This window comes from Oreochromis aureus, linkage group 12 (assembly GCF_013358895.1).
Source record: "Oreochromis aureus strain Israel breed Guangdong linkage group 12, ZZ_aureus, whole genome shotgun sequence".
Classification (NCBI taxonomy): Eukaryota; Metazoa; Chordata; class Actinopteri; order Cichliformes; family Cichlidae; genus Oreochromis; species Oreochromis aureus.
In genome coordinates, this window is record NC_052953.1 from 13,745,148 (window position 1) to 13,763,182 (window position 18,035).

Genomic DNA, 18,035 nt, shown 5'->3' on the forward strand with positions numbered 1-18,035 from the left:
TATGTGTGTTGGCCTGGAAATATACAAGCTTCTCCTGTGTTACACAGTCAGGCCATAAAGGCCCCAGCAGGGCATATGGAAGACATAAAAATCACAAGGGTTAACTACATCTCAGACAGACAGACATGGCTAGTTGACCAGCCGTGCCGCTACACCTTCTTACCGTGGAGAATTGGGGTGCGGACATGGAGAGGGGGAATACAATGGTGTAGAGGTGGGAGGTAGAAGGTGTAGAGGTGGCATGAACGGAAGAGTCAGAAAGGAAAGCTGGTTTATTTCTTTTAAGGAGAGAACCAAAGGTGACCGTGCCAAACGATGTAACCACTTTAATTTGTTGAAGATTAGCTGTTGAACGTGTTTTTAATCAAAGTGTGTAACAGTGGCATCATCAGACTCACGGCTTAATTATATTCCAGCTCCCCAACCTGCGCTTAGCCAGCCTGGCTGCCTTGCTCTCTCATTAACTAAATCTAATAAAGTCTTTGGAGGAACAGGCATCTTGAAATGAATCCACTTATATCGCTTTCCTGGGGGCCACCTCAGTCTCATCGAGGATAAAACCCAGTCTACTGTACATTATCAGCCACAATTCTTAAATTGAATAATTAATCTTTAAGAGTGGTTGAAATTAGGAAAACATTTCAGCTTTCATCACATTTCCAGAGAGGCCAGGGGCTAAATACCTGTTTTTTCTGTCGGTTTAACTTCTGAAATTTCTCAAAGAAACTGTAAAATACATCAAACGAATGCCTGTTTTCTCTTTTTTTAATTTCTCCATACTGAGGCTGTTTATGGTTTCTATAGTAACTGTCCAGTGATCAGACCTATCAGTATAAAAAAATATACATAATCAATATCATCGCCGTCATGAAATACACAAAAATTCGTTAAGCAAATTGCCATTTAACACTTAAGAACAAAAAATGTCACACGTTCAGTTTTTTTAAAACCCTTCTCAAACTAATTTTCACAACACAGCGCACTCAAAAGTCCATTTTTACGGACAATAATGACTCATTTCAAAGTTGGCCTGTGGATTACCTCTCATAACTAAATGTTTGTGATTATTGCTTTCAGCTGAAATAAAAAGAAAAACCTTTTCATGAAAAAAGCCAAGAGCAAAGTCAGCTTTAGGTCACTCAGATTCATCCCATGGCCTTCCTTCCAAGTTCCTTTGCTCAAGCAAATGCCAGATGCTGACTGTCACTGCGCAGTCTGCCGTGATTAAAAACTGAGCAACAACAAGTTACAGGTTGTTGCGGCTCAGGCCAAAACCACAATCTCCCCTCCAAAATGTTTTTGATTAGGCCAAACTGGTTCCACTGCCATTGAACTGCTCGGTGCTAATTTTTCTGGACTGATTTTCCCGGGTCAGTCGGTCTTGCCTTTTTCAGTATTCCTTTCACTGCAGTCAGAATTACATGTTCTAGAGTAAATTTAAAAAGCTGGCTTATAAAAATCAGCACCACTACATTTAAAATAGTGGAAAAACAGAGACACATTTAAATGGAGATGAAACACACGAGGTGATAAAAACAGTGGATGATGATCACTAAAATGTTCTGACTTGTCTCCTTAAGTTCAGCAAGTTAACTTGTTTTATCTTTATATTAAAATTCAAACTTCATATTGAAAAAGACCTAAATAAATCAAAAGCTATTAAATCAAAGGATTACTTAGCGGATTTATTGTAATCCCCTGGGTTATTTTACTGTCTGCAATTTTAAAACAGCTCACGAGCAATCTGTAATTGACTTCTCCATAATTTTCAGTAGTAACCATCCCAACGATTCTCCCTGACTTGTGCCTCTCTTATCCCGGTGCTGACAAAGTCCTCTGGGCTGAGGCCTTCCCGCCGCAGGTTTCTGGTTCCAGCAGAGATTAGAGCGAGCCAAGCGATGAGGCGCTCCTCAAACATCCTGACTGGAGATGGGGGAGTACAATGGAGCGGCTGTGTCTGTGTCAACACCAGCTTTCCAAACACACACACACGTGCACGGAACAACCCCCCACCCCTGAGTCTTTACCCCAACAAAATTTCACATGCACCCTTTCCCCTATTCAGCCCTGCACCTGAACTCATATTACAACACAGTCACTTCCTTGTGGTCTCTGAGTCACATCAATGAAACACGCAGAAGAAAGAAAAGAAGCAGAGGCAGAGTACAACATGTATCTGTACAACATTAAACTGGATGTTGTAAACATCAGTACTATTTTTTTTAAAATCTGAAGTTTTAAAATCAATTATCTACCTTCCAGGCATTCAGTATTCCAAGTTACATTTATCTTTTATTATATGAAAGTCAACTTGCAGAGATGAAACCTGCATAAAACACAAGATCCATCACCGTCACATTGTTGCTAATTTGTTATTAGTTATTGTCATGAAGTATGATCTGACCTTTTAAACGCTTTAAAACTGTTACTATTATTTCATTCTTGATTAATTGATTAACATTCAGCTTATGTTATGACAAAAAATGGTTGTTTCCCACACTCCAATATAGACCCCCTAAAATGTACATTTTTCTTGTCATATAAACCCACCCACAAAATATCCAATGCATATTTTCTTAACAGGATAAGTTCTGAGAAAAACAGCACATCTTCACACAGCCAGAGAATCTTTTGACATATTTTCTTGAAAACATACCTGAAATGAATAATGGATTTTTCTTTTTTCTTTTTTTAAATAGTTGCTGAAAAAATTGATTCTTGGATTATAAAGGCTTCATATAAACTTTACACTCTAAAGTCTTCGAGAACGGCGCATAAATTGATTTTCTTTTTCAGATTGTGGTGGGTTGAAGGTAAGTCATTAATTTGAAAAACTCTCGGGAAAATAACCAGGAAATGTTTTACTACTATTTTTATGTTACTACAAAATAGGAAACCTTCATCGTAGATGTCACTTTGAATATATTTCAGCATTTCATCTGATGGTTTGCAAATATTTTAGCCCCCAGAATAACCCCGCAACATATTCTGATTTCAGAGACGCTCTTGCCTGCTGAGCACAGTACAGACTAAACAACCTGTTGTGAGTAGAAGCTTTTGTTCTGCTGGGACAAAAGTATGGCAAAGACCAATTTTATTATGCAACATCCCATTTCCATATGTGCTGAGCAGTTCACTGTGAACACAAAAATAGGTGTCCTATTGTCTATTGTTTTCAGGCCTGGAATCCATTTGCCGCTCTGATGTACGAATTTTACTTGTAAAATTATTTATGAGAATGAAAAATGTGATACTCTGTTTAATTTGCATGCAGTATGCAGCTTAATCCAGGTGTTTTAGATCAGATAAGTGTCTTAGAATCAAGTTTTGTAAAGAATTAGAGAGCATGGCATAAGTAATAATGACTCTTAGCTCACATAGATTATCCACAGAATTTCTTCTTCGCTCTGCTCCCTTTAGGAGTTCCCACACAGGATCATCTGCCTCCATCTCATCCTATTACCAACATCCTCTTCTGTCACACCAGCCTTCGTCTTTCACTACATCCATGAACCTTCTCCGTATTCTTCCTCCTGCCTGGCAGCTCCCTGTTACACATCCTTTGCCCATTATATCCACTATCCCTCCTCCGTACATCCAAACCACTTCACCATTCTTTCTAACTTCAGGAATATAAAAACTCATGTTATCGGTATAGTCTACGCTTTATTGTTTTTCTGAACCTCAATACTTTAAAAATGAAGATTTACTGTGGGCTACAACTTGAGCCGTGTTGTGTTGGCCTATATTTGTTTGGCAAATTGGCAACATTAAAAAAATGAAATATCTGCACTTAGCAGCTCTGCAGTGTAACTGTAGACACAAAACTATCACTGGATTACTTTGGTAGTGAAGAAACTGAGAAAAGCCTAATCGTTCCCATGCAAGTCGTGGAGTTGGCAGGAGTTTTGTTTTTCTCTTATTTCTCATGAGATTCATAGATGTTTATTCATGCTGAATGTGGGAGATAAATAATTACATCTCCAGATCCTGTAAGATGCTCAATTTGAGTGTGCGTGTTTAAAGTTACAGTTTTGACACAACTTGCAACAATCAGCTACGAATTCAAAAGTGCTTACAAGGAGCTTCTGCTGCAGTAACTGTGAGAGGTAACCCTTAGCAAACCTCTCATTGTTTTTAAAACACCAGTATGCACCTGTACCTTTTAGTTTAGGCAGTATAGTCTCGTGCCCTCTGCCGACTCCTCCTCCTCGTCTTCCCAATAACCTCCTCAAGAGGTACTCGTCACATCTTGAAATCTTTGCCATGCTCTTTGCAAGTTTTGCTTGTTCTGATGTTAAGTGAGATTTTTTAAAAGCAAATGCGTTTGACCCGGTCTTTACTTGGTTACAACTTTAGTAACTTTCTTAGCTAAAATCCACAAGGTGCTTTGCTGCAAGTCATTCACTTTCCCATAATTTTTCCGCTTTCAGCTGTAAATCAAACAGTCTGAGGATGGCACAGTACTTTAACACAAAGGAAGCGGTTCTATAGCGCTGTGGTGCAGATGATGAAATTAGAAACACCGTGAGATTGTGAGGAACGAGAAATAACAGGCGTCTTTGACAGTGGATGAACGCGATACATTGGGTATCAATGTGAATCACTTGGCGTGGGCTTCTCATTTCCCGAAATCCTGGGACAAAAAATGCGTGAGTAGGACGGAAGGTATGCAAATATCCTCTTAGGGACAAAGATGGAGACACTGTAAAAAGATGGGTACACAGTGAGAAAGAGCTGAATGATCCAGTCAGAACAGTAGACTAACTGAGCGTGGGCAAGAGTGTGAGATTGAGTGCAACAGAATGACAGAAAGGGTCTGCGTCGGACATGTAGCCATGCGTGGCCACGAGAACACAGGCTCTTTGTGTGGAGGAATGTCGTTTTCATAACAGCGCATTTCTTCTGGGGTAACCACAGGCCAGCGCGGTCCATCTGCTGGGCCTTTGTGAAACTATCTCCCACTCCAGTGGCAGAAAATAGGGGAACACAATTAGAATGCGCCCCGCACCTTATTCCACCATTCCACTTTCCGCAAACCTAACCCACCCTCCCACAGTTTCTCTCTCGTCACCCTCTTCACCTATATTCCCCTTTCTTCATAACTGGATCATGGGTGGTGGAGGATGGCCCATTCTGCATTGTTTTGGCTTTCACTGGTTCAAATCCTCTTCACAAAGTAGGCGGGAGGAAACTGGGGAAGCCAGCAGGCACCTTCAGGCTGTGAAGGGAGCTGTTGAAGTTCTGAATGGGCTGAGGGCATCGAGAGGCCCTCGGTGATGTGGTGGCATGAAATCCAACAAGCCAGGGTTCACTCACCCCCAGGCTGAGGCAGGTTGTTCTTTTCGAAGGTTGAATTTCTCATTATGGTTTTCAGCATTCCCTCCACCTTTCCTTTTGTGTGTATTTGTATGTGAATGTATGTGTGTTTTTTGTGCGTGGCTGCTTCAGTATGGTAAGGGGCATGTGTTGGGGGTGCACTCTTGGAACAATTAAGCAGATATGCATAATCACAGTATAAGATGAACCTTACCCAGTAATCTTACATTTAACTTCCAAGGAGCTCAGTATGGGAAATATTTTGTTTGTCATTCCTAATTTTTAATTAATTGTTTTTTTATTCCCTTGTAATTAAATTGTGAATTGCCTGTGTAGCCCAATTCTAAGAACATGCAATTAAGCAAATTGTTAACGTACAGTAAAATAATGCTCAGGATGTTCTGTTGTCTAACACATTACGATATGATAGTTTTAACTTTTGCCTATAAACTACATTAATTTAAATTCATATTCTATACGTGCATTTATCAGGATACCATACATTTTCATATAAACTATCATAAAGGTTTTGTAGCATCTCAGTGCCTTTTGCAGGCACCTATCACCCAGGATACTCCTCACTAGCTAACCAGACAAGCAACGAGAACAATGTGGCACTAATTCTAGTGCAGGAGTATACTCCAGCCAGGCTGTGTAAATATTTCTCTTATATGATCCGCAGCAAATGTCCAAAGAATGGGTGAAAGGACATTTTTTCTACATGCTTGCAGAGTTATTTTATGAAATTAAACTTGTTCCAATTTTCATTTCAGGTGATTATGATTACCGAAGCTGCAAAAGTTGGTTCAGAGGGTGGACATAGCTGGATGTCGTCGGTGCTGCGAGGAGAGGGAGAGGAGGCAACCGTGTAATCCCCATCATTAGTGGGTTTTAACAGGATTTGGTGGAGCTACAATAATAGAGACTCTAGTGGCCTCCACTGCGAGACCCAAAGAGACCCAACAGGGAAGAACAGCAGCCACAGAGGCATGGCTGTTCTAGAGGATTCAACGGAGACAAGGTAATCAGGATTTTTGAGTGTGCGTCTGTGAGCGTGTCTCGCTGTAATCACAAGTTTTGGCCTTTCACTCACGGTGATCACTCTCTCTCTTTCTCTCTCTCTCTGTGCGTCCCACACACACACATTCTGTCTCTCTGATTCCCATGCTTCCCAGCCTCATAGAGGGGTGTAAACAGAGTGTGGTTGGTGTTACCATGGTGAAGGTTGACTGTGGCCTAGGAATGGCGACTATGCCCTGCATGTGGAGAGGTCTAGGATATGCTCGCAAGGCAGGGTATATAGCAACACGTCCACACATACCCACAAGCACAAGCATGTATGGACTGTCTTTATCATTCTCTGCATGTCTTTTCTCCAGCTGGCGTGAACCTTTGAGACACCTATTCATAGTTTCAGCCATCACGTCCTTTGGCAACACTAGGCAAACGACATATTGGAAACAGGCCGTGACATGATCGTACAGACTTTAAACAAATATCCGTGTCAGTTTAACTTATGTGCCAAATCAATTTTTTTTTTAAAAACATACGTCTATCTTCTGAAAGCAATTCTGAAATTTCTAGACTGACTTCTTCATCCAAGGTTGAAGTATTGCACCTGCCTTTGATGTCCACACACACACACACACAGTTTTGCTGAGCAGTGAGTGATTATCACCACTATTTTGCCCTTATCCTTTGTATTTACCTCCAAATAAAGGTGGTCAGACATTGTGAGGGGATAAAAAAAGAGTGTTAATAAGACTGCTTCCTTATGAATATAGAGAATCTGTAGGCAAGGGATGAGATGTCTGGTACTGGAAACTGCTTATAGTCTGTTGATCAAACAGGTTTGGGCAGTCTCTAGTTGGATGCAGGCAAACAGTTGTGGAGAGCAATTGGCAAAACCAGTGGTTACCTTGAACAACGGCTTTTTTAAAGCATCCAAACAGAAAGTCTTGGTGATCTGTTTTACCTAATCAAACATTCTCCAGAGTCCAGCAATTTCACTGGGGAGCACAGGATTAACAAAATTTGCCAAGATGTCATTGAAACTAGAAAAAATATATCCCAAAAGAACTTGATCTAAACAAAAAGTATTAAAACAATAAAATAAATGTTTAAGTAAGTGAGGCTCTTTTAGGTTAGACTTAGTTTGCAAAGTTTCCAAACTAAAAAGCAGTTCTCATGAAAGTGGAGGTTTGTGACGAACTATTTTGTTTACAGCTGAAGACACACACACACCTAGACACACAGACAAAACCATATTGCTCTGACACACACACACATGTGCAAAGATCACAATGATGAATCTCCCACTGCACCATGATGAATTCCCTCTGAATGGAGTACACAGTGTACCCTGACCATGAAATATGGACCTCTGGGATGCGAGTCCTCCCGCGTCCGTCTCTCACTGAACAAATTATTGCTTTTACCAAACGTGACTCTGCTGCTAAACATCTAAAGTACACATGACAGCAGACATGCATAAACTACCAAGCTTGCACATTAAGATGTTTTTATGTTCATTACCTGCACTTTAATATACACCATGTCTCGGTTTATCATGGATAATGTATTGTTGATTGCTTCAAAGCAATCAGTTTGCTCCAAGGCTGGATCTGGTGGTCATTAGTATGACTTCACAAACACCTCTTGGCATAACTTCCATGTTTTATTTTCATTCTACTTTATTTCTCTTTAAGATCTTATTAGCAGAAGATCTGCTGTGCATCCCTTCTGTTAAGAGAAAATATTTAAGTAAAAGTGAAAGAAATCAATACTATACTCAATCCAGTGCCAGTCTTATTAAATCCTAACAAACAAGAGGGCTTTGAAAGGCTGCATATGAAAAGACTGCAGTCAGATATGTTATCAAGCTGTAGCATCCCTCTGGATAATGCGCTTGATAGAAACTTGGCCATGGAATCATATTCATAATATTAAAAACCTAAAGCAGTCATGAACTGAATACATAATTAACACCCAATATATACAAGTCTAATAAGGCTAATGGTGTTTTACAAATATTAGACGAGATATATGACCTCATCAGCAGAGGCTATTTTCTTTACACTTGTACAGACACACTGGCTAAAACAGGGCTTGATCGCCTGATTTCACCATATCAATACACTTCATTCAAGGCTTAAAACTAAGGATAAATTATCAATCGCTGCATCTGTTGCTCAGTTCACACATTGCCAAAGACTTGACTCTTTCTCTCTATGGATTAAGGCACTTTTGTCTATTTACAATTTCATTAGTTGCTATGTTTGTATGCATCTCACAGCTTAAAAATCTTGTGATTTTTTTGCCAGCACCAAAACAGGAGCCAAAGGGATTTAATACACTGAGCAGTCATTCAAAAAACAGCCTGAAACAGTGTTGGGCTTTGGACTGCGTTCACAGTGGCCATCTGCAAGCTGCTGCACACCAAGAACTGAGGCTCACTGGTCTAGAGGCATGATGGCAGAGCTGTGTGACGCTGGCTCCAGAATAAACAAGCCATTTGACTGGACAACCGTCATAAAAGCAACTATTGATGTTGCCTAGTTTCTTTTGTGGGGGGGCTGGTTTCCACCATTGTGCGTTGTTTCGTGGCATGAGTCTTGCTGGGTTAACTGCTGGCTCACTTTCACATTGATTTCTGAAGTGGTAATTGTCTGTGTTGTTTGCCTTAAACTGTTTGTCATTTAACTTTCACGTGTCTTTATCGACATTCTGTTAGAGCCGATGGATGTTTGAGGAAGGGCCGTCATTTGTGTGTCCATGTTATCGACTCCCAGCATTCTTCTCTGTGTCCGGATCAATGGCGGTCATCCGACTCAGTCTAATCTGAGGCAGCCATTCCAGTCATTCGGGGGTCACATACCTCGGCCATGTGTCTGCTTTTAGCAAGTGTAGGACTGTTGCGCCGGGTCACCTCACACATGCAAGCCACTGCAGACACGATCACAGACTAGCTTCCTCACCCACCAGCACACATGTTCACAACCCTTGAATGTATATATTCATTTACACACATGTGGCCATCAGACAACTGGTCAGCATACTAAACTTGACACATATACACACCCTCTTTCACTCACTCTCTTACACACACACACACACACACACACACACACACACAGTCAAGCCCCTCCAATAAACCCCATGTGTCTCATTTCCCTCCCTTATCCCTAAGGCCCTGCCACCCCATGTGGAGCAGGTGGGCGACAGGCAGACCAAAGTCTCTGGAAAAACCACTACACACACATGCATACATACACACACACACACACACAGTCTCTCTCTTTTTTTAGTCTGGTTTTTCTCGCTCTCCATACACCTCCTCTTAATGACCAGTGATATGTTAAAAAACAGCTCTCTTAAAGCAGCAGCCTCCCTCAGCCACTTAATTTGACATGCTTCGGAGGGAAACAAAGAAAGACCCCTATTGTGGCTTTCAACAGGATCCAATCAAGCCTGCCACTCAATTAGCTATGGAGGGCAGAGAACAAGCACATAAGGATCAGTTTTATTAAGGCCTTTTTAATGCTACTATAATGTTATATGCTGAAGGTAAACCTGCCTGTTAATGGAGCTGACTGGTTGTCAAACCACTCACTTTGCAATGAGGCGAAGCAACATCGCCATTTTTAAAATACTGATGACAAGAGGAAAGACAAAAATCAATATTGATTTTCTTCATGGCTCCAGATGCTGTAAGTGAGTTATATTATCTCAGGAAAAATGAGTCACACCCAAATAAAGATGCACAGGTGAAAAACACATTGATGGATGGACAAAAAGCAATAAAGGTAGGTGACAGACTGGGGAGTGGTGGTCAGCCAGACAAAGCGACAAAGAGTTTTTAAAAAAATCGATTTTTGGGAGCAACTAGGCCGCCATAAAATGAAGGAACACCTTTTGTGTGTCCTGTATTGCTGTTTATTGACAACACAAAAAGCAGAAAGAAACTGTTTTCTTTGACATTAGTTTTTAACTTATCTGCAGTTTATCTCTGTGTTTGTGTCCTTGTTTTTTAAAAAAAACAGGGCACGAGTCTATAGGGACATCGTACAAGGTAAAGAGGGATTTGGAGGACGGTGAGCTGAAAATAGAAAACAACAAAGAGGTAATGAAGGGAAAAAGTCCAGACTGCTAAGTGATTTCAGGTCTCAGCATTTTGCTCTGAATTATTCCCTCCTGATTAACCAAAACTTTAAAAGAAACCAGCACAGCAGGCCCCCGAAGTTCAGCTTGATGGTTCAAAACGTGAGGGTTTTACATTTATTGAGCTAAAACAGGAGTTCACAAAGCAACTGTAATTAGTATTAGGTCATAAAGAATAAAATAATCCTGAAGACACTTAACTTATAATGGCCTGCATTTATACCTTATAATTATTCCATAAATGAAAGCAGAATTAATGCCTGTCTCTCTAAAATTGCACAAATTGAGGTACTATCACCCACCTGGCAGCGATGTATAATGTCCTGTTCATAATCATGATGAGCTGAATGTCCAGTTTGTGCCGCTGCGTGTTGTTCCTTCCAGGTTTGTGGCCTACAAATGCTGGATACTGCTTTGTGTCTGCAAGAAGGAGGACAAAAATTAATCCCTGTGTGTGCCCACTTATAGTAGCTCTTGTGAGGGATTTTGTAATTTATGGCTTTCACAGCTTTTGTCATACATCCCAGGAGTTTTGGGTCAAATGTCAACCTATGTGTCTTTGCTGGATAAGAAAACGCCACCGCAATTGTCAGCTGAGGCTCTCGTGTAACCATAAATTGTAGGCTAAAAATATGCTGCACTGTACCATGCAATCGTTCTATTGTTAGTGGCTTTGGATGAAAGCGCTTAGTTTGAATAAACACTGTGATAGAGGAGCGCAGGTCTATGTGAGGCTTTCTGGCCTGCGTTTCAGTTCCCTCGGACAGCGTTAAGCCCAAAGTGAGCACAGCAGGACAGGACAGGGAGAGACACGGAGAGAATCAGCGGAAACAATGACCATATCTTTATAGCCTGCCACAGCATTTACACTATCACACACAGCATTAGGAGCCCAACAGAAAAATAGCGGATTATCCTTTGATGTAGGGTGGTCTCCATTTCAAATTCTGCCTTAAGTCTTTCATTTTTGTGTGTGTAGAGGGCCTATCCTTGGGCGCCAAATTACACTCCATGCCTTCAGAATGGGTTGAGTGTAGGGGATGGTGGGGGTTGCTGAGGAAAGAAGGGTTGAGAGGGATGTGGACGAGTGAAAAAGGATAGAACAAGTGAGACAGATATCGAGAAGGGGATTTGCGAAGTACAAAACAAAGAGGAAAGGGAAAAGAGTGCACGCAGAGTGCGAGGGAGGACTTGTAATGAGAGAAGGGACGGTGCTCAAGCAGAGAACGAAAGAAAGACGTAAAGAAAGTGAAGAGAAGCAAGAAAAAGGATATACTTACAGTTGCCGTGTGAGATGCTAATAGGCTCACTGTCTTCGGGGAAGCCCGCCCCGGCTATTTGCAGTAGTGTGAAGTAGAGTAACAAGGCCTCTGACCTCATGGTCGCACCAACACTGCTGCTGCTGGTCCTCTACTAGAGATTTGCCTCAGCCTGTACAAAGAGAGGCAGAAGTGGTGGACAAGGAGGAGGTGGAGAGGGATGACAGAAGGGGAAGAAAGGAAGGAAAAAAGGAGTTTGTCAAACAGTGTTTTCAATTAACTCTTTCATAAATTGCTTTCCTTCTTGGGTTCTGCATGAAACAAAGTAATGAGGAAGGCTGGAGACTCGAGGATAGGCAGAAACAGAAAGGAATTACCCAAAGAATTTTCACTCTACCAGATATAGCTGTTTGTGCATTTTGTACGGCCCAATGCAATGTGCCAGAGATGTATTTGTGTATGCAATTTTGATGACTCAAGTAAGCCACGATGGAAGCAAAACAAAATTAATTGGATTAGGGGTGGTAATATGCGTCACAGATCGATGTCAAGCAGAGAAGATCTCTGTGCCTCTCTCTCTCTCACTCACTCTCTCTGTGACAGGGTCTTAGTGAAGTGTGAGAGCTCTCGGTGAGATTAGCCTGCTGAAAAGTATCAGCAGCACCTGAAGATGGAAAGGAATGGCATGGCAGGCACCTAATTTGCCACTTGTCTCTTACAAAGGTAGCAATCCCATGTCCTAACTCCTACAGGTTGATGACTTCCACGGACTCAATTACCAGTCTGGCTATTAAATATTTCATTTTCAGCACTGCTCTGGTTGGAGAACTGTTTCCATTATTTCCTATTCATCTTTTTTATTTTTGCATTTGGTCTCTACACGTGGTATCTGTTCACAGGATTCATCATTTCCATGCTTCACCATTCATCGCTTCTATTCCAGCCGAGCAATGCATTCTGATAGGGTTGCGCTGGGTTTCAAACGACGGGGTGTCGAGTCATTCGCTCCTCATTTATGCAAATTAGGGATGTGTAGTATGACTCTGGAAACTCCCCCAAAACTTTTTATCCATCCATCGTCGATGTAAAATTAAAGTTGATTCTCAACTCTCCTCATTTCTTTCCAGTGTTTTCAAAAACAATTTTGCCAGACTCAAAAGTTTGTCAAACAGCCACCATGTTGGTTACGTTTTATAATCCATGAGAAGACAGCCCCCATGAGGCTTTCAACAATCAGGTGCAGCTTAGTGTTTGCATGATGTAGGAGGCTGTAGGAGAGGGAGAGTCAATTTTAATCATCTATTGTGGCAGTGTCTAGTACAGGGTTGAGCAATTCATTTCACCGTGGGGCCACATGAGAAACTGGGACTGTTGTGGAGGGCCACAACCCTAAAAGGAACCCAGTTCGGCTCATTATTAATTTTATCTCTTTATAAGCTTATTGCTGAGGCCCTCCACAATAACCCCAGTTTTTCTTGTGGCCCCTTGGGAAAATTAATTAACCACCCCTTTTCTCGTAGCTTGGCCATTGATCTTCCAAAGCTGAGGTGAAGGAAGATCCCTCATGTGCAAAAACCAAAGACACTATATAAAAAGTGAACGTAACCATAGTTACATCACCCACTGGTTAGTGAGGCCTTTTTTTCAGCAATCATTTCTGGCGCTATGACAGATAAGGGACTGGGACTCGGCTAACAACTTGTCAAGCACAAGTCAGTAGCTAATTAACATATTCTGGATAATTCTCTTTCCTGACTCTTAGAATTACCATAATTTATAGAATACCCTTTAGGTTCTATTCAGTATGACCTGAAATTAGTCATTTAGCCCATAAAGCATTTACTGAGGTCATAGAGCACAGGAGCCGTAGCCCTTTTCCCATAGACGTCTATACAACTGAAAGTCTTTTTGCAACCAGAGAAGAGGCCCCTGCTGGTCATTAAACACATGGAAATTTAAGAAACTTTCATTTTCAGACCTTTAAACCTTGTCCATCTTTTATATGGTCTGTGGTGGGGGAAAAGTGCAACTGTGGACATCATCATTTAGCTTAAGTAATAAAAAACCTAGAAAACTCCACATGCTCAGCAAGCTAATTTTTCAAATGTAACTTATATGTGCCCGCAGAAGTGGATTTTATAGGAGATGCCCTAAATTGTGTTGATGTAATGTCTTCATAGCACAAACCATGGCAACTGAGCTTTTGTTGCAGCAGTTTGTGGCAACCAATTACAACCATAAATCATCCAAGACAATTATTGCGTCTGTAATCTAATCAAGAATAAAGCATTTGATTTGCATAAAGCACCTTCTTTTTTTTTTCTCCGATGAAACTGCAGGGGTGAGGTTGCTGGGTAAATGGAGTAAGGGATGCTTCAGGGATGAAGAATTGAATAAAATAGTCGATTTCATTTGCTCCAGTCTGATAAAAGTTGTTTATCCCACGCTGTATTTTCATTTGCTATTGTATGTCCAAGGGGAGCACAAACTGTAGGGAGGAAGGGGGGAGAAAAAGAGGGAGAGGGGAGGGGTAGCTTTCTCTTTTCTTTGTCATGTCTCTCTCTCTCGCTCTCTCTCCATCTCCTGTTCCCCCTTTCTCTCTCCATGCTCCTGTGAATCTCATTCAGGAGAGGAATGAAAACACTATTCACTGGTAGAATCATTTTAACACTGAGGAGAATACCAATACTAAAGCCTGGATACGACCTTGATCTCACAAGCCGCTCCGTTCCCCTCCCTCCTTTCTCACTCCCTGGTCTAGTCCTCTTATCCTTACACTTGTTTTTTTATGTACTACTATATTTTATGAAGGGAAAAAAAATACAAAAACTGATTTTTCCTGCAGCTTTTCCTTCATCATACAGTTCAGGCTGACTGAGCTGAGCTTGCACTGCACACTGCGACTTTATACAAATTGTAAATAAAAATGCGCTTTTTCTACACAGTACAATGAACAACTTTAGAGGGCTTAAATGTATGTCTGGCCTGAGTTTTGACCCTGAACTCCTCCAGTAATTGACTGATTGATGAGCAGAAAGTGGCATAAGACAGAGGGGTTACCCTATAGGGACCTAACTGAATGGATGATGGATGGAGGCTGCACTGACCATGAAATCAAGATGTGAGTGCTGTACAGTAAGGAGGAATAACTATAATTGTATTTTTAGATAGGACCTAATTATGTCGGAAATACCTGTTTCTTCCACGCAGATCCTGTACTTCTATTTTTTTTTTTTAAACATCAAGAGATTAATCATATGGTAGACATTTCTTTTAATCAGTGGACGCCTAAGGAGAGGCGCATCGTCCATCTATATCAGTGGGTTGTAAAAAACTGTTAGGCAAACCATCTCACACTGCCTACTCTGATACACAAAATAAATTGAGCGCAAAATGGCTTAAGTGAAACCCCTAAGACTTCCAGTGGACCTTTCATTACCAGCTGCCGCACATGAGTAACAGTAGGGAGCGGGACACAGTCTGTCTTTACCAAATTACACTCGTTCTATGAAAGAGCAAATTGCTTCCTTGTGTGAGAGTGTTACTGTGTGTGTCTTAGACTCTTATTTAAAATGTTACCTTTATATAGTACTGTAGACGTCTGTAAAGACGCGCGCAAGCCGAGAACATCCAGCAATTCAAGCTTTGGTAATAAATTACCTGCTAGCAAACATCTGAATCGCACAGGTGGGAGCGTGTGGATTTCCTCTTTTGTAAAAGCTTTCGTTGAGAAAGTGTCGTAAGAAATAAAGTGCAACAGTGGATCCCTTTGTCTCCTACTCAGGCTTTTAATAGCTAATAACATTTTGAGAACCTTAGCTGCTGCTCCTTTACAACTCCTGCAGACTTGCAGTGATAAAGTAGCTCTTTGTGTGTGTGCGCGTGAGAGAGGGGGTGGAGTTAATCAAGCTGGATGTTGGCAGGAGGCCGCCAGCAGGTAATAAAAACACAAGGACCCCCCAGAATCCCTCGACGTACCACATCATCTTATGAATAACACACGTGTGCATGCGGGCACATTCATTCACGCTCTCAGTCGCCTTGTGGTGCGCAAAACTAGAAGCAGAGAGCCTGAAAAAACACACATAAATCCCAGTGATAAAGCAATAAGCAAACGCATACATCTCGAAGAAGACAAACAATCACAGATGCAGGCAGCTACCCGTGGGGGCAGCTGACCCAAGCTGCATTACCTTTAACAATAAACAAATTAGCTGCCTAATTATGTTATTGCCGCTGTTGCATCAACATGTTAACTATGGTTGCTTGGAGCTTAAACATGAACACAATAACACACATTTATTATAAAGACAAGGTCAGCCAGAGTGCGCTTTAGGTGATGAACGGGAAGGAAGTGTTGGGCAACATTTAGCTATAGGTTTGTTTGTCGGTCTCGTTAAATCTCCAAACAAACGTAAAGCACACAATCACACACCTACACACCTAGTTAGCCTTGACAAGGTCCCAAATGTTCATCTTCTGAAGTCCCCACTTTGCTAATTGCAGTGGAGTGAGAGACTGCCATTCAATTACATGTGGAGGACAACTGCTGATGAAAGACTGATGTTTCTGTATTTGCTGGTAGCCCAAGAGAAACAGCAGCGACAGTCTGTTAGCTAAAAAACAATAATTTTGTTGAGAGACAAAGCCATCTAGGAGGATTGTCTATCAGGAGAAAGTGATGTGAAATTGGTACAAAGCCATACAGCCTGAAGAGGGAAGCTGTCTGGGTGGGTGGACGGGTCCACAAAAAGTAGAATTTAACATGAACGGCAGCTTTTTATTTTTGTTTCCTACATTTTGACCCAAACTGTGTGTTAGCGCTAACCAAGTGTAACTGTGGCACTGTATGATCAGACAGGAGTTTATTTATGACAGCTTTGCTGCAATTGCTGCACACTCCTGTGGATACTCATGCCGGATCAAAACCCTTTCTCTATGCAATTCTCTGTGGATTTCCTATGTGCTTGTGTTTGATCGTTCGCACTTAACTTCGTTTCACGGCCATCAGTCTGTACTTGAGACCTTGCCTTTGGATGGCTGCTACGTATAGGTGGATTTACAAGGCACAGCTTTACAGAACAGTCCTCTTGTGTGGGTGTGCCTAATGTTCTCTCATCAGACAAATTGCGCAGCAGAGATGATGATATTTTCAAACATCTCATTGTCATTACAGAGTATAAGAGACATTTGTTTTTGCAATTGGCTTTTTGATCATCTCAAGGAATGAAGGAAGTGTTCCATATAAAGGTTTTAAAGTAACAGCTTCTGGTAAATGCTGTCTGACAGCTTTGATATGAGCGCAGTCTGCTTGTGTTTATATTTGGCAATCTGGGTAATGTCCACAGATTGGTTTTGAAGGTTTTACAGATGACAGGAATGCCAAAGAGAAGGGTAGCTTACTGGCAATGTGCTGGTACGTGTCTGTAATTATGGTCAGTCACCACATTTGCAGCAGTTGCAGCCATTTGTATTTGTAATTGGAATTTAACAGTATACAAAATAGAGGCCACATTAGTATTCGTTTTATCTCTTTTGTGAATTTTCAGTAGTAATAAAAGTGTTGGCCTAACTACGTGAACACACGCATTTGTCAACTTTACTCGCAATCTGTAGACCTTTTGGAATTACTCCTGAAGAAATAGTTCCAAAGAAAATTGTTAACACATGTTCTGTGAAGAAGAGAAACTATTATGTGTGTGTGTGTTTTTAAAGTCATTTTGTATTTCTGTGATTTGAGTCACCTGCAGTGTGCTTGGGCAGAGGCAGAAAAGTAAAAAGAGAGGGGTCAAACCTGGACAAATGGAATCAGAACCGACAAAATACCTCCAAACAAGAGATAAAGCAAGGGTTCAAACATCAGTAAAAGCAGTAAAAAAAAAAGTATGTCTGAGAGTAAGTAGTACTTTGTATGGTTGTTGCTTTTCAGAGTTGCTGGAACCCAATGAAAGCTAAAGTGATTTTACAGGCGAATGAGTGACAGCAGGGTAATTCCAACAACTTCAGAAGTTTCTGTTGTGTGACAATCTCCCAGCGTTAAAGAGAAGAAACAGGCTTTACACACGCGTGTTAACACAGCACAAATCACAACACCAGACCGCAATAAAACCAGACACTTTTACAACACAGCCACAAAAATATCATATTGCTAAACCCTAACCGAGATGCCACTACTATCCACTATGTCACCTGTTCACAGGCCTGCTGGAAGAAATGCTGTTTGGAGGTGAAGTGTGAAAGCAGATGAGAATTGGACCAGGTAGAGAAGGTTGAAAAGACAGACAGGTGAGAGCAATG

At 41.3% G+C, this 18,035-nt stretch overlaps 1 protein-coding gene across 3 annotated transcripts in view; it reads right to left on the reverse strand.

Moving 5' to 3' along the window:
• sema6a (sema domain, transmembrane domain (TM), and cytoplasmic domain, (semaphorin) 6A) overlaps positions 1-18,035 on the reverse strand; it is a 105,011-nt gene that overhangs the window by 47,770 nt on the left and 39,206 nt on the right. For 2 of the 3 annotated variants that reach the window (XM_031727303.2, XM_031727305.2), the window contains exons 2-3: positions 11,760-11,910; positions 10,782-10,899 (exon numbers count right to left, since the gene is read on the reverse strand). In XM_031727303.2, coding sequence (XP_031583163.1) covers positions 10,782-10,899; positions 11,760-11,859 — 218 coding nt within the window. In that variant the 5' untranslated portion in view covers positions 11,860-11,910. Of the gene's footprint in view, positions 1-10,781; positions 10,900-11,759; positions 11,911-15,398; positions 15,581-18,035 lie in introns of those variants that run through there. The other variant, XM_039620661.1, reaches the window with a different exon arrangement.